The 15,767-nt window shown below is 42.3% G+C and overlaps 1 protein-coding gene and 1 long non-coding RNA gene across 6 annotated transcripts in view; both read right to left on the bottom strand.

Annotated features, from left to right (window-relative positions):
* Nucleotides 1–7,752: 7,752 nt before the first annotated feature.
* LOC309567911 lies at nucleotides 7,753–9,141 on the bottom strand. The gene is made up of 2 exons (XR_014225970.1): nucleotides 8,354–9,141; nucleotides 7,753–8,315 (listed from the first exon to the last, which is right to left on the bottom strand). It is a non-coding gene; the product is annotated as an uncharacterized lncRNA (long non-coding RNA).
* Nucleotides 9,142–10,288: 1,147 nt separating this feature from the next.
* NTM (neurotrimin) overlaps nucleotides 10,289–15,767 on the bottom strand; it is a 1,087,393-nt gene continuing 1,081,914 nt past the window's right edge. For all 5 annotated transcript variants that reach the window (XM_082273444.1, XM_082273446.1, XM_082273445.1 and 2 more), the window contains one exon: nucleotides 10,289–10,549. In XM_082273444.1, coding sequence (XP_082129570.1) covers nucleotides 10,431–10,549 — 119 coding nt within the window. In that variant the 3' untranslated portion in view covers nucleotides 10,289–10,430. The remainder of the gene's footprint in view (nucleotides 10,550–15,767) is intronic.

Here is a 15,767-nt window from a genome sequence, read left to right on the forward strand (position 1 = left end):
CTAATGGAAATCTCCCAATTGCTTCTTATGATTGGGTGCTTTCCAATCATGTAAATCACAGCGATCACATGATAATAAACCTTGCCCCACCTCCCGACATCTGAAACCCCTTAAAGGGCCAAGAGGCGCAGGCTCCAAGGGGTTAGGGGTAAACAAGGGCAATAGGAATAGGTTTTATTAGCAGGATGGGGAAGGTTTAAACTAGGGATGCACCGAAATTTCGGCCACCGAAATTATCGGCCGAAAATGAGCCTCATTTCTCATTTCGGCCGATAATGGGCTAACAGTGCCGAAATTAATATGGCCGCCGTGAGGAAGGAGGAGGGCGCAGCGCAGGGCAGGTTTTAAAAGTCCCGCCTCTGGCCGGCCGCCCGCCTCTCAATGACGTCCCTACTACGATCTGTGCATGAATGGAGGGACATACCAGACGGGGGGAGCGGCCGCTAATAGATAGAACTATGTGATCCTTCCTGTCAGCTCAGCGGGACTGTGTGTGAATGAGATCTGATCTGACCTGACACCGGGCGGGGGGGAGCGGCCGCTAATAGATTGAACTATGTGAGCCCTTCACTTCCTTGTCAGGCATGTATCTCCGCTGACAAGGAAGTGAAGGGCATACATAGTTCTATCTATTAGCGGCCGCTCCCCCCGCCCGGTGTCAGGTCAGATCAGATCTCATTCACACACAGTCCCGCTGAGCTGACAGGAAGGATCACATAGTTCTATCTATTAGCGAGTGTCAGGGAAGTGAAGAGAAGTGAAGGGCTCACATAGTGACAGCTATTAGCGGCCGCTCGCCCGCCCGGTGTGTCACTTCATTCATGTACAGATCGTAGTAGTAGTGACATCACCGGGAGGCGGCGGGCGGCCGGCCAGAGGCGGGAATTTTGAATAATGGACACCGTGACAGGAGGAGCTGAGTGAGTAGGAGAGGGACGCTGAGGCTGATGCGGGGGGGAGGGGGTGATAGCTGAGGCAGCTTACCATTGGTATTTGTATTAATTATGCAGCATGAGGGGGTTAATGTATTGTCACTGCTGCATTAGTGACCGACCAGTGGCAGTTAATTAACCCCTTTGTGCTGCATTAGTGCAACCAGTATCAGTGCAACCAGTGTTAATTAACACTGATACTGGTTGCACTAATGCAGCACAAAGGGGTTAATTAACTGCCACTGGTCGGTCACTAATGCAGCAGTGACAATACATTAACCCCCTCATGCTGCATAATACAAATACCATTGGTAATTAAATTAACCTATTGCCAACCCGTCACAGTACATATACTGTGACAGGGTGGCAGCGACAGGTGTACGTCGCTGCCTGTTTTTTGGCATATGCCCCTCTTCTATCTATTTTAAAATTATTTGGGGGAAAAAGTCATTTTCGGTTTCGGTTTTCAGCCAATGGCATCCTGCATTTTCGGTCCAAAATTTTCATTTCGGTGCATCCCTAGTTTAAACATTTCTTAGCTTTAAATTGCTTTTTGCGATTCCCACTGGAGATGTCCCTTCAATTCTTGGCACAGTGACATTATCACAAGGACAGTAAGTAAAGAAAATTTTCCCTAACTGGGAGAAAAAAGAACTGGCAGGTGTTCTAACTGTATCCTACTCCATCCAAAACAAGCAAAGAATGCAGTTTCCAAGCTCCTGTGAACTATAACTATCAGGGTTCGAGTCTCAGGTCACACAGTAAGTTTCTTGTCTATTGGCTTTTTCTTATCGTTAATGGGTACACAAGGGCAATAAGAAAACTTTTCATTAGCAGGATGGGGAGGGCTTAAACATTTGTTAGCTTTATATTGCTGTCTGCAACCCCCACTGGAAACGTCCCCCCAATTCTTGGCATAGTGACATTAGTAAAAGGACATGAAGTAAAGAAAATGTTCCTTAACTGGGAGAATAAAAAACTGGCAGTTGTTCTAACTGCTGCCTACTCCATCCAAAACAAGCAAAGAATGCAGTTTTCAAGCTCCTGTGAACTATAAACTAGCAGGTTTCGCACATTAGTAGGTTTCTTGTTTATTGGCTTTTTCTGATCTTTCTTCCCCCATTGCTCACTTGTTCCCGGGCTGACTTTTCTAAGTGATTCTATAGTGTAAATTATGACATTGATAACTAAGGAACAGCTAATGCGTCCATTATCTTGAAAGGGTTTAATTATGTGGAAATTTCATATTTGCATAGTTCGCTGTCGGATCTTTTTCTCACTTTGGAATGTTTTATACCCTATTATGTGCATCAGTCTATTGTCAAAAGATATCTATATTTGTTATGTGCCCTAATCTCTCTGAAGAGATACTGTGATAAAACAGAGGATTATCTTTGTTTGATGACTGTTCTGTATTCTTTTATAATTCTTGTTATACAAAGACCATCAAAGCAAAGACTCAGAGGCCCCAGTATCTAACATAGTACAGAAGGATGGCCAGACAGAGCCCTCTTTTTATACACACATACTGAGAATCTGAGTAGCTGCTTAAGGCACAGCCAGGACACCTTGGGGGAAATTAAAAAGGGTGTTGTAGACACCCTTTGGAATTCTGTTGAGGTGCGCCACTGAAAGTGCCAGTGCTTGCACTGGACACTCTTTCTTCAGTGTACATCCCTCCCTCCCCAGCCACTGCACTCGTCACACTGGCAGGCGCATGGTCGAGAAGCTTTGTACTGTGGTGGGCAAAGCCTGATATTCAGTCCAATAGTGGCCTTCGAATCCACCCATTGCCATGCACTGTCAATTAAAACTAAAGTGGACCTGGTAGTGAACTAGTCCCTCAGTTCCCCATTAGGCTTTGTCTACCCAGAGATAAGTCATTTTCCAAATATGGGCATTTCTTATATTTGGGTACTGACATTAATTATATCCAGTGGTGGGATTCAGCCGGTTCGCACCGGTTCGTTGGAACCTGTTACTAACATTTTACAAGTTTCCCGAACCGATGCAAGCCCGAGATCGGGCCGGACGTTGTTGCCACCCAACCGGTAATATATTTTTATTTCAGAATCTGTGCACTGCACTGGTTGCTATGATGGCGACTGGCGTCTAGAAACCAGTGACGTGCAGAGGAGGAGAACGGAGAAGACCCAACATGCACATGAATGTCTGGCTCCACCCACCTCCTCCCTGCAGCTTCACAGTGTGGCCGCTGCAGAAGGAAAACTTGCCTGACAGAAGACACAAACTGATGCTTCGGTGAGTCTCTCCCTCTCCCCCTCCTCTCTCTCCTTCTCTCTCTCTCCCTCCCTTCATCCCTCTTTCTTTCCCTCTCTCTCTCCCTCCCTTTATCCCTCTTTCTTTCCCTCTCTCTCTCCCTCCCTTCATCCCTCTTTCTTTCCCTCTCTCTCTCTCCCCCCCTTCATTCCTCTTTCTTTTCCTCTCTCTCCCTCCCTTCATCCCTCTTTCTCCCCCTCTCTCCCTTTCCCTCTCTCTCTCTTTCCCTCCCTTCATCCCTCTCTCTCTTCCTCCCTTCATCCCTCTTTCTTCCCCCCCTATCTCTCTCCCTCCCTTCATCCCTCTTTCTCCCCCCCCCTCTCTCTCCCTCCCGTCATCCCTCTTTCTTTCCCTCTCTCTCCCTCCCTTCATCCCTATTTCTTTCCCTCTCTCTCTCCCTTCATCCTTCTTTCTTTCCCTCTCTCTCTCCCTCCCTTCATCCCTCTTTTATCCCTCCCTCTCTCTCTCCCTTCATCCCTCTTTCTTTCTCTCTCTTCCCCTCCCTTCATCCCTCTTTCTTTCCCTCTCTTTTCTCTCTCTCCCTTCTTTCCCCCCTCTCTTCATCCCTCTTTCTCTCTCCCTCCCTCCCTTCATATCTTTCTTTCCCTCTCTCTCTCTCCCTCCATCAATCCCACCCTCTCTCTCTCTCTCCCTTCATCCCTCTTTCTTTCCCTCTCTCTCTCCCTCCCTCCCTTCATCTCTGTTTTTTCCCTCCCTCTCTCTCTCCCTTCATCCCTCTTTTTCCCCTCCCCCTCTCTCTCTCTCCCCCTCCCTTCATCCCTCTTTCTTTCCCTCTCTCTCTCTCCCTCTCTTCATCCCTCTTTCTTTCTTTCCCTCTCTCTCTCTCCCTCCCTTCATCCACCTTTCTTTCTCTCTCTCTCCCTCCCTTCATCCCTCTGACTTTTGTTCTTTCTTTCTCCATCCCTCTTTCTCTTATACTCTCTTCCTCCCTCCCTCTCTTTTTCTCTCTCTCTCTCTCTTTCTTTATACAGGGGAAGGGGGGAGGTTGCTGTGTCCACCACCACTCACTGATGTACTAACTCCCTGCTTTTAATTTAACCACTTCTAGACCAGAAGATTTCCCCCCTTAATGACCAGGCCATATTTTGCGATTCCACACTGCATTACTTTAACTGACAATTGTGCGGTCGTGCAACGCTGTACCCAAATAAAATTGATGTTCTTTTTTCCCCACAAATAGAACATTCTTTTGGTGGTATTTGATCACCTGTGCGATTTTTATTTTTTGTGCTATAATCAAAAAAAGAGCGACAAAAAAAATCCCAATAAGTGTATTTTGATTGGTTTGCGCAAAATTTATTGCATCTACAAACTAGGAAAATAATTTATGTTATTTTTTTTACTAATAATGGTGGCGATCTGCGATTTTTAGCGGGGCTGCGACATTGCGGCGGACAGATCGGACCCCTGACTGACATTAGATTTAAAAAAATGACACCATGCTTGAAAGTCGGAACTGGTTACTAAAATTTTTGAATCCCACCACTGGTTATATCCAATGTTCTCATTTAGTTTTTGGCTGCGGAATCTCCCAGCCATTCTTCCTTCCCTCTGCCCCATCCCATCTTTCCTTCCTTCCTTGTCCCTTTGCCCCAACCTATCTTTCATTACCTCTGCTTTCTACTCTATCCTTCCTTCACCCTCTTCTCTGCTCCACCTGTCCATCCTTCCCTTTCCTCTCTGCTCTATCCCATCTGTTCTTCCCTTTCCCTTCTGATTCACCCTGTTCTTTCTTCCCTCTCCTCTCTGCTCCATCACATTCATTCTTTCCTTTCCTCTCCATCCCATCCCATCCCATCCTTTTACTCTCTCTTTCCCATCCTGTCCTTTCTTCTCTATCCTCTCTACCCCATCAGTTGTTCCCGTTCCTCTCCACCCCATCAGGTCCTTCTTTCAATCTCCTCTCTGCTCTTTTCCATCTTCCCATACCTCACCCCTCTGTCTTTCCTTCAGTCTCCTCTCTGCATTATCCCGTCTTTCTGTCCATCTTGTCCTTCCCTTCTTTGCTCGATCTTGTTCTTCCTTCCCTCTTCACTCTGCCTATCCATTTTACATTCATCTGCTCTTTGCACAATCCTATCCTTCCATCACTCCATCTGATCCTTCTTTCCATCTCCTCTCTGCCAAATCTGGTCCTTCCTTCACTCTCCCCTCTGCCCAACCCTGTCATTCCTTCCCTCTCCTCTTTTGCCCCATCGCATCTTTCCTTTCCGCTCCTCAGTGCCCCATCCAATTATACCATACATCTCCTCTGTGCCCCGTCTTATCCTTTATTTGCACCCCACTCTGCCCTTCCTCTATCCCCCAACCCTTCCTTCATTCTCTCTGCTCTTTGCCCTGCCCTGTCCTTCATTTTCTCATTTCTTCCCTATCAATCGTTTCCCTCTCCTTTCTGCTTCATCCCATCCTTCTCTCTCCTCTCTGCTTCATCCCATCCTTCGCTCTCCTCTCTGCCTCATCCCATACTTCCCTTTCCTCTCTGTCCCACCAATCCTTTCTTCTTTTCATTTTATCTTTGCCCTACCCTATCCACGCTTCCTTGTTTTCTGTCAATCTCCTCTCTGCCATATCCTATGATTTCCTCTTTTCTCTACCCCACCATGTTCTTCCTTTCCTCTCCTTTCTGTCCTACCTTGTCCATCCTTCCCTCTCCTTTTTAAGCCATCCCATTCTCTACTCTCTGCCCTATCCTTCCTTCCCTCCCCCATTCTATCCTCCTTCACTTTCCTTTCTGCCCAGTCCCATCTTTCTTTCCTCTCCTCTCTGTCGCATCCTTCATCTCTCCCCAGAAACCTGTTCACTCTTCTCTCTCCTCTGTATCCAATCTCTCCTTTTTTACATAACTATTTATATGTAGAGAATAACAAAAGGAGGGCGCAACAGCCTAGTGAATTAGTGTCTTTAGACACTGTTTATTAGAAAAGTGGAAATAGGTAATTATACTCACAAACCTTTAAAAAGGGCATTCTCATCAATTATCCAAATAGAAAGGTCATGCACTAGGAGAGTGGCAGTGAATCTGGAATAGTGAAAGTCTGTCTATAAATTGGGCACCAAATCTGAGCGCAGGAAGTATTCCTGAAATTTAAAAATGCTTTTAATCCTGGAAATCTTGACATTCTGTAAATTCCTAATACATACTACAAGATACACTAAAGACGTTAAAAGCTTCTTCCTATGTTTCCTCGATTCCACAATATATTTGATAATAAATGATTCTTCCTTACAGTAAATGACTACCCATTCAAAAGTGAGAATCAAAATTGGTAGTAAACCAAAGCCCTGTTCACACTGTTTAGGCCACAAAAAAACAGCTGTGAGATGATCCGGAAATTAGTACCTGACCCCTTATAGGATTTGTATTTCCCCTAGGGGCAGTGAGACCAAACATTATTAAACAATTTATAGAAGTTAATAGATTTTAAAAGAAACAATTAAAAAAAAATTGTACAGCCCTGACCGAAAACCAGCAATACTCCGGATTAATGTAAACCATACACACTTTTTTTTTTTCCCCGCCTATAGGCGTAATGAAAACATTTAAACACATCAATGTATTTATGCTCTGCGGCATAGATGAATGAATTTTACAGCCCTTCTGGCTGTCAAAATACCTGAGCAGTGGCTGCACTTGACTGGATGCCTTTGCTATTCGGCTGACAATTTTCCTCCCGACTCAATTGATTTTTCAATCAAGAGATGTTAAGCAGGAGGCAGCCAACAGGACCTCTTTGGTTGCCTGAAACATACTCTGTGAATGGTCAGCATACTAGTGAAAATAGTCTGTAGTGGTATGAAATGTGTTAGCATTTAGATAGCTATGTAAGAAATAACGAGCTTCTAGCTGCACTATCTTTTCAGAGCTAATATTTAACCACAAATCTCAGGATACATTGTGAGTGTCCAAACCATCAGGGTTTCTCCACTGACCTCCACCCCACACTATTTCAATTTCTAGAACATGCTGCTTGATTGGTTTCTGAGAAGGGATTGTGCTCACTTACCTGGCTCATATTCCACACTTTGATACACAACCTACTTAAGGCAAATGAAACAATCATCACTATAATACGAAACATCCTTGTAAAGAAGATGTATGCCCTATAGTGGTTCTGGGACAATGTAGCTGTTGCACATGTAGATGCTCCATCAGAACCTTCTCATAGAAGTGTCAATATCCCTGTTATTTTCTAAGCTTTTTGTAGCCGTTTGTAATGATCTAAGGTCCACCACCCACTACAATCGTGTTAACAGATATGTCGGGACTGTTGGGGAACCTCGCTGTTCTTCATAGACTGGTCCCCAGGTCCATACGGGATAAAAAAAAAACATTTACCTGACATGACAGTCCTCCAGATAATAAATACAGGAAAACCAATATGGGAACGTATAAAAACATTAGTGGGTTATGATATTTACAGTAACATGTCTGAATTACATGTGTTTTTACAAGCGATCTTTATTAGCCAGAACCGAACTTTCCCCCTTTAGAATAAAGAAAACGCAAAGGACACAACACCTTCTTCCACTCCAGATTTATTAATACAGATACAAAATTCATTCATAGATTAAGTGTTGGATGGGGGAAGGGACCTGGTGGTCCACCATAGCCGTTACTCACCCTTCTTGGGGACAAAAGCTTCTAATACTTGTTGGATAATGATATCTACCAGTGCCAGCCCACCACACCTAACTTTCACTGTATCCTGACCAAACATTCCCGGCAAGGCTGGAGGCAACTGTTAACAATTTAGTCCACCTGCTGCTCCTTACAGTACTCTCAGGGGGTTAAACAAAATATTTAATCAACATATAATTTACACACATGTACAATAAATTCTACAGCAGGCACTGTGACCCATGTGAGCGCTGGCAGGGTTCTTGAAGATTACAGGTGGAAATGGCCTATTGGTCTTCATTTCAGTAAGAAAGTACAGCTACGTCCTAATGCTTAAGGGTTATAAGTAATTAATAATTACTCTGTGCATATTACTTACACATCATACTCATTCCTACTCAAGTGCTCCACAATCAGGAAATTCTTCATACACCAAGTACACAGCAGATGACTCCCCCCTCCCCCTCCCTCCCCCCAAAAAAAAGATGACACCATGCTGTACTTGTGACTAGTGGCACATCCTGGCATTTGTCCATAGACTGCCAAGAAAAGGGGCATTTGGGTAATGCTATCACTCCAAGTCACATTGTAAATGTCAGAAGACAGAAGTATTCTTACTGTAGAGGGCAGCCAACCTCCTGTACTGTATCAGAAACACTAAAAGAGAAATCTGATTTTCTTTTTGTTATGGCAGCAAGAATTGTTCTTTCTTCAGACATTTTTCCCACCCCAAGGTAAGGAGATGATAAACGCTCTTACGGGTGCCTCAAGGTAAAATGTAAAGAACCTTCTAAAATGGTGTCTTATGTTGGTATATGTATCAATGGCCGTACAGCACCAGCAAATTATCAGATTATTAAATACATGGGGCTGAAAATGAACAAACATTTTGTTCCTTGTTCTCAGTGTGCATTTAAACAATTCAAAATTCTTGTTGCTGAAATACAAAGAGTGTGGACATTTAGACTGATTGTCGGGAACAGAATATCTGCACTGTGGTCATATCTTCAGGGACGCCTCCATTAAAACACAACAACCGTTTAATCATGCCAATATGAGTCTGCTCAGGAGCGAACATTAAGACAGGGCAACTTTACACAGCATCGTGGTTTGAAATTAAACATACACGTGGAGCTTTGCACATGACATTCATTTTAAAACACTCAGACATAAATGATATTGTGTGCAGAATATTTGTACAGCACTGATACATATACCCGATGTATGAACAACTATGTTTAACATGCCAGACTGTTTACACCAGATCCTCATCTAGGGAGTATCTTTATCTGTCAAGCCAAGCTTACTCTTCTGCTCGCTACGTCAAATGTCATACATGGGTAAACTGTGCTGGTGTAAACAACTGACTGCATGTGCTTATTTCTGTAGATGGCAGTCACTGCAAAGTCACACTAGTGTCAAACACTGATCCCAAGCATCGTGAAACATTTAATATAACTGATGTCATCACACTGGATGCTGCTTTTCACCCTACACATTGCCAAATCACTGTGGGTCTGGGTTCATGCATATATTTTCTAACTGTTTCCACTTTTTTTTTTTTTTAAAGAAGGAATCTCAATTTACATTCAGTTGTGGACATAATGCAGTCAGCCTGTTGCTCCCATTTTTTTTAGACAGTAGTCTATCCATCCCATTACAATCTTACAAGCATTGTCAACATAATCAGTGGATTCTAGTTCTGTCTGAAGAGCGAGAGAATCAGGGCTCACCCAACAATCACAGATGGTCTTGTTCTTTACAAGAGATGCTCTTGGAGTAACTGAAAAGCCCCAAAAATATACAAATCTCTCATTTTCCACCTCTTGCAGCACATGTACATGAAGGAAACCCCCATCAGATACCAAATTTCCTAAGCAGCATCCTAGCACATGACGGCACACATTCCACGCTATTAATCAACACAGTCCAGCAAAGAAAATGGAACCCCCTCAGCCCCGAAAAAAGACCTGCAGGTGACAGCTCAGAAAGTCGCAGTCACACCAGAGAGAAATATATCTTGTTGCTATGTCTCCCCCCAGCACTGCAAAGGGTAAGTATTGCTCTGCTGGATTCCCAGCAAATAATTTGACTTGAGCTATTGTCTGCAGGTGTCGTGGTTGCAGTAAGGGTGTTGAAAATGAGGGTCACCCAGCAGTCCAAGGGTAATAAAGCGGATTTGATGAGATGGATTGACACTGTCCATGTCTCAGATTGTGCGATTTCCTTGTGATAATTTGCGATGAACAGAACAAAGTCACATGTTTTGTTTTATGAGCGTCGGCTTTTGGCAAGTCAACCGGCGCAGCTCAGTCCTTGGCTCCGCCCTCCGTTCAACCTGGCCATTTTCTGCAAGAGTCCCTTCACACAGAAGGTGCAGCATGTGGTGTTTTCCCTTTTCATGATCCTTTTTTTTAAACAATCTGTTGCAGTTGTGTTTTTTTGTTGAGTTTTTTGCTTATTTTTAATACTCCATAAATTTTTCGACATCAGATTTTGTAAATTCTTTTAATTACATTTGTTTTACTTTAAGATTGTTGTTTCCCTCTTAAGAGGATGGGTGCTGATGCTTGCATGTGTCAGAACTGAGCAGATGAAAGGAGCAGAGACAGAGGGAGCAGGAAGAGGAAAAGTAGGAGAGGTGCGCAGAGAAGACACGGAGGTGAGCCGCTGTTTCCATCGTGGACGGCTCCTGGGCCTAGAAAGAGAGAGAGAGTAAAACTTTAGACACCTGTGAAGGCTTAAAGAGTCATCAGGAGATACAGATAAAAGTAAAGGCCGTCAAAAGCAGCATGCAGCAAGTGAAGGGACATTCATATGAATCGAAGGGAAATCATGTGCATGTGATAACAAGAGATCTCCAGTTTGCTGCCTTTTGACAGATCTAATGTTAAATGAAACAGAAAAGTAACAGGAAAATAATTTGCAAATGAGAGAAAATGGCATATATTCAAGAATGTGGAAAGAAAGTGTCCTAATTATCACTTCATAACAAAAGTGTTGCAGGATTGGCTAAAACTGTAAAGAAAACCATCTGATTACAGCTGAGAACAGGCATCTGATACATATCCCAAGACATTTCTTCTAAAATGGTTTAATACCAATCAGTGGAGTGATTCAAATACGGAGGTGTACACGTGATAACTTCTACATAAACCCTCCATCCTCTGCGGACAATTCCCACAACATCAGCGCCACCATCACCACTCTGAACTTTAAGATACACATAACATGACAACAGCTACTTCATGTTTATCACAGATACTGTGGGAGTCATTCCGAGCTGTCAGGTACATTGAGGACATCCAGAAGCTAAGGAAAAATCTGAGTATGCATTCGGGAACACCTAAGTCAATTTCACAATCTGAACCCCGATCATCGGAAAGGTGTGAGCAGATTAATACTCAGCGGGAACATAAATAATGTTTGTCTAAGAGATGACGACACAGAATTTTAGGGTGCAAGAAGAAAGTACAAGACTAGTGAGGTTACATGTTAATGAATGAAGGACTTGGGTTGAAGAACAGACGAATATTATTCTTACAGGAGAGAAACTGAGATGTTGTAGGATCAGTACAACTGACAGGTGAAATGTAGAAGAAAAAATATTTCTTACATAATGGAGACAAGGAAATGTTGAGTTAAATGCAATTTATAAAGTCACTACAAGGCTATTTATCCCAATCAATAAAATTATTCACAATGTCAAGTGACAACAGTGATAGAACATACACTGTATGATCTCATTGTAAAAAGCATCTGAACTAGGCATCAACGTTTAAACCAAAGCAGAGAGAAAACACCTAAGATCCTCAGGGCTACATCTGACCAATCACCGCCAACGTCTTGTCTGAAGATGCCACAGACAAATCAATTTCAGAATGTCTCCAGCAGGAAGGACAATTTAGTGCCTCCACCATACAAGGATGGCAGCCAGATACTAAAATCTATCAACCTTCTGTACCCCATAATCTGGAATATTATGTCTACATTTCACATATTTGTTGTGTATTATTATTTTACAATACAGTAAAAATTGTGCATTTTTTCACAGTTTTGTAATGGAGCCTCTGATAATTTTTTTTTGTAAAATGTAGAAATTACAGTTTTTAGCCTAAGTAAGTATATGGACATTTCCTAACATAATCAGACAATTTGGAATTGCGGGTGTTGTTGGATATAAAAGTCCATCAGAGGGATGTGAAGTTCCATAAGTCTTAGTTCACACCGGTTCGATTTGTCATGCAATTTGACAGTTCCAAATTGTATGCCAAGTCGCACCTCATTCCCGGCACATCAAATCACAACTTATGTAGCAGCAACTTTTTTCCGATTTCATTGCAACTTCCATAGACTTCTGGTAAATGAAGTTGCAAGCTGCAATGGTATCGGAGGTGCATATGGCACTAATCTGAGGCTTTGAAATTATGCTGAAGTAGCGCAATTTCAAAGCCACACTGGTGTGAACCAGGGCTAAATGGAAAAATCTATAAGAACCATTGGAGCCCCCAGTAGGCTTGGAGAAGCTTGGGTGCAATCATAGAAAGAGGACAGAGCAACACAGAGAAGGAAGTTGGGCAGTCTGGTATAAAAACAGTTTTTATCTCTGTAAAGTTTTCCTTTCTCAGGGTTACAGACCAAAAAAAATATAATAATTAAGAGAGTATCACGGGGAACATAATGATCAGAGAATATCACAGGGGACAGCCTAGTCACAGGACAATTGTCCCCTGATAATGGGATACTTTCTATTAGTATATATTATGTCTCTGTCTGTAGCCCTGATAAAGGAGATGTTTAAAAAAAAAAACTAAAACCAGTTGGCACTTACCAGATTGGCCTACTAACTTTTCTTATGTGCTCCTTGTTTCTTCTCCTCCAATGCCCCTGTCAGGTAGTGATAGCCCTGGGAAGAGTTCAGCCCTTCCAGTCAGTGCTATTTCGTCTGCACCACTTGCAATATGTTTAATCTATGCTAAAGATCATCAGTGGAAAACAGAGAAATGTATAAGCCTCTGATATTCAGGGATTGGAGCCTATGGAAAGGACCCAAATACATAACTATGTTATAGCGTACTATAAATACACTGTGTCACTGGACTGACTTGGGACTATAAAACACCATAAAGCAATTGTTTCACACATTTCCTGCATCATGAACTGAACATAATGGAAATATCTACCACGCGATAAACTAGTAGCGAAAATCAATGCAGCTTTTCCTTTCCACTTTCCTCACTAACATCCTCTGCTGTAGTTTATGGGATTTTCCTACAAGTGTCTAAATCTTGCTAGGATAAAGGTGTATTCTTTGTTACAACTGGTCCAATACGATGCCCTGTAGCAGGTGTTAGACTGTATTCTTAAAGTAACCACAATACGAGTTTCCCTCCTGGTGGAGACCTGCATCTTAGGATTGGTGGAAGCTTTATCACACACTAAAATGGTTTCGAACTAGGCTTGGCCTGCTACTGTTCTTTGCCAGGAAGGCAATAGCGATTTAGTGAAATCTGCTACTGTCCCCACCCTCCTCTTCTGGAAGCCACTTTTTAATGCTGTACACAACTATATAAAGTGACCTAGGGGTTGCCCCAAAAGGTTTCAAAAAGCATGGGTTATCTGGACTGACTTGGATATGACAGCTGACCAGGGGGTATCCCTTTGGCGGGACCGCCTTTTAATTTAGATTATTGTCATATGCCAATTGTACTGATGTATTGAATGATCTTCTGGGATAACTAATGTCTTCCCTTCTCCCCCACTTCCAACTTATTCTCTATAATAAGCCTCAACATCATGACGAGTATATTGGGAACAAGGACACAACTAGATATTTATATACAGTTGTGCTCATAAGTTTACATACCCTGGCAGAATTTATGATTTCTTGGCCATTTTTCAGAGAATATGAATGATAACACAAAAACTTTTCTTTCACTCATGGTTAGTGTTTGGCTGAAGCCACACACTAATTACAAGCAAACAGATCACAGGTGAGGATGATTACCTTTATTAGCCATTCAAACCCCTTTGTGTCAACTTGTGTGCATGTTATCAGGCCAAAATCCCCATGGTATGTAAACTTTTGATCACTGTAATTTGGATAGTTTCTGTTGTCATTATGATTTAAAAATAGAAAATACAGTTGATTGATAATAAATGGCTTCAGCCATGAGTGAACGAAATGTTTTTGTGTTATCATATATATTCTCTGAAAAATGGCCAAGAAATCATAAATTCTGCCAGGGTATGTAAACTTATGAGCACAACTGTACAGTATGTTTATCCTTACATATGTTCTGGCACTCTGAGCAGTTTGCTCTCCGCCCATTGGGCGCAGTTTACTTCTGCTTTTAGTTTGTTAAGTGTTTTATACTATGAGCCAGCGCATGCCTGAATGGCTCTGTTTTGTATCTCTTGATATAAAACTTAATAAACAGAAGTTTAAAAAAATGGTGCCTTGTGAAAGGTTGTCTGGCCTCATTGTGGTGTCCATCATCTTTATTAAACTGACTAATCATCTTCTCTAATCATTCAGGAAGGTGTACTGGAGATTTGCAAAGTAAAAACCAATACGTTTACATACGAGTGTGTACAGCTTAGTCTAGAGGTCATTGCTGATTGGTTTCTGCACATTCTTACATTGTGTACCCCATAGTGACTGAGCCCAGTGATGGTGCTCAACACAATTCAGAACGCAATAAAAGAAGGCCTCCCGAAGCAGAATTCGCCTCCCTTAATAAACGCCATGACAAAACATCAGAGACCAAAGACAGATCATGTGACCAGAATCTGGCAAGTTAAAAATTAGAAATTAAATCATTCACAGATGGTTATTTCATAGCTGCCTGACAAGCCAACTTTGACTCCAGTACTTTCTCGGACAACAACTTTTTCTGTAACAAGTTTGCAGATAAGGAGTGTGGACATTAAGTACTGAAGTCTAAAGATCAGCCAAACAACCAGCATTTTCAGAAAGAAAGGTCAGAAAATTGCACATCTGGAGTTTCTTTTCATGACTGTGAAATCTGACAATGGCAATGTGGATAAACTGCAGCATCGGGTGAGAATGTAATGCCAAAGAAACGCAAACCAGGAAATGTTAATGAGTGTCTTCAGGACACACAGAGATCGGCTAACATGCTCTGTAGCTTAGCACAGCTCACCTGTTCCAGCAACCAAACTTTATATGAACATATATACTACAAATTTACCTCCTCTGTAATAATCTGATATGAGAAGATTCTAGTGATCTATGCACTGACAGATCCAATCTCAGCCTGTCCGTGTCCTCAGCCCAGGAATATCCAGGAGTTCATTGTTTGATTGGTGGCATGCTAGGTTATTTGTGTACAAAAGAGGCAAAACTGCAGATTTCATGCAGCTCAGAGGTCCGATGGTCGGACGCCCTCATTATATTATTTAATGAACATCCATTACCTGATTGCTAAGTGACATTTCCTGAGATGATTAAGCTATGATGATTCCTGTTGGGGGGACGGAGCAGGTCACACCAGCACTGCAAAGTTTAAAGCTGGTAATAACATTATTTAAATCAAAGTCTCAGCTGTTTACTTTTTATTATTTTTTTTTTATTATTATTAACTTCATTATTATTTGTTTGTTTAATCTATAGTGGGAGGGGGCGAAGCTGCACTGTAATACTAACATAACATACAGCACAGAATGCTGGAGAGATCATGAATTGACAATATTAATATAATGTAAAGGGGGGACAGAGAATTACAGTAATAACATAATGCACTGGGGGGGCGAAGGTTCACAATATAATATAATGTATTGGGGTGGTGGGTTGAATCAGAGGTTAAAAATTATAATATAATCCATGGAAGATGTAGCGGGAGGGAAGGGGGAGTCAGTAGTTCACAATAATAGATAATATAATGCGGGGGGAA

The sequence above is a fragment of the Pelophylax lessonae genome (genome assembly GCF_965119305.1).
Source record: "Pelophylax lessonae genome assembly, chromosome: 12".
In the NCBI taxonomy this organism is placed as follows: domain Eukaryota; kingdom Metazoa; phylum Chordata; class Amphibia; order Anura; family Ranidae; genus Pelophylax; species Pelophylax lessonae.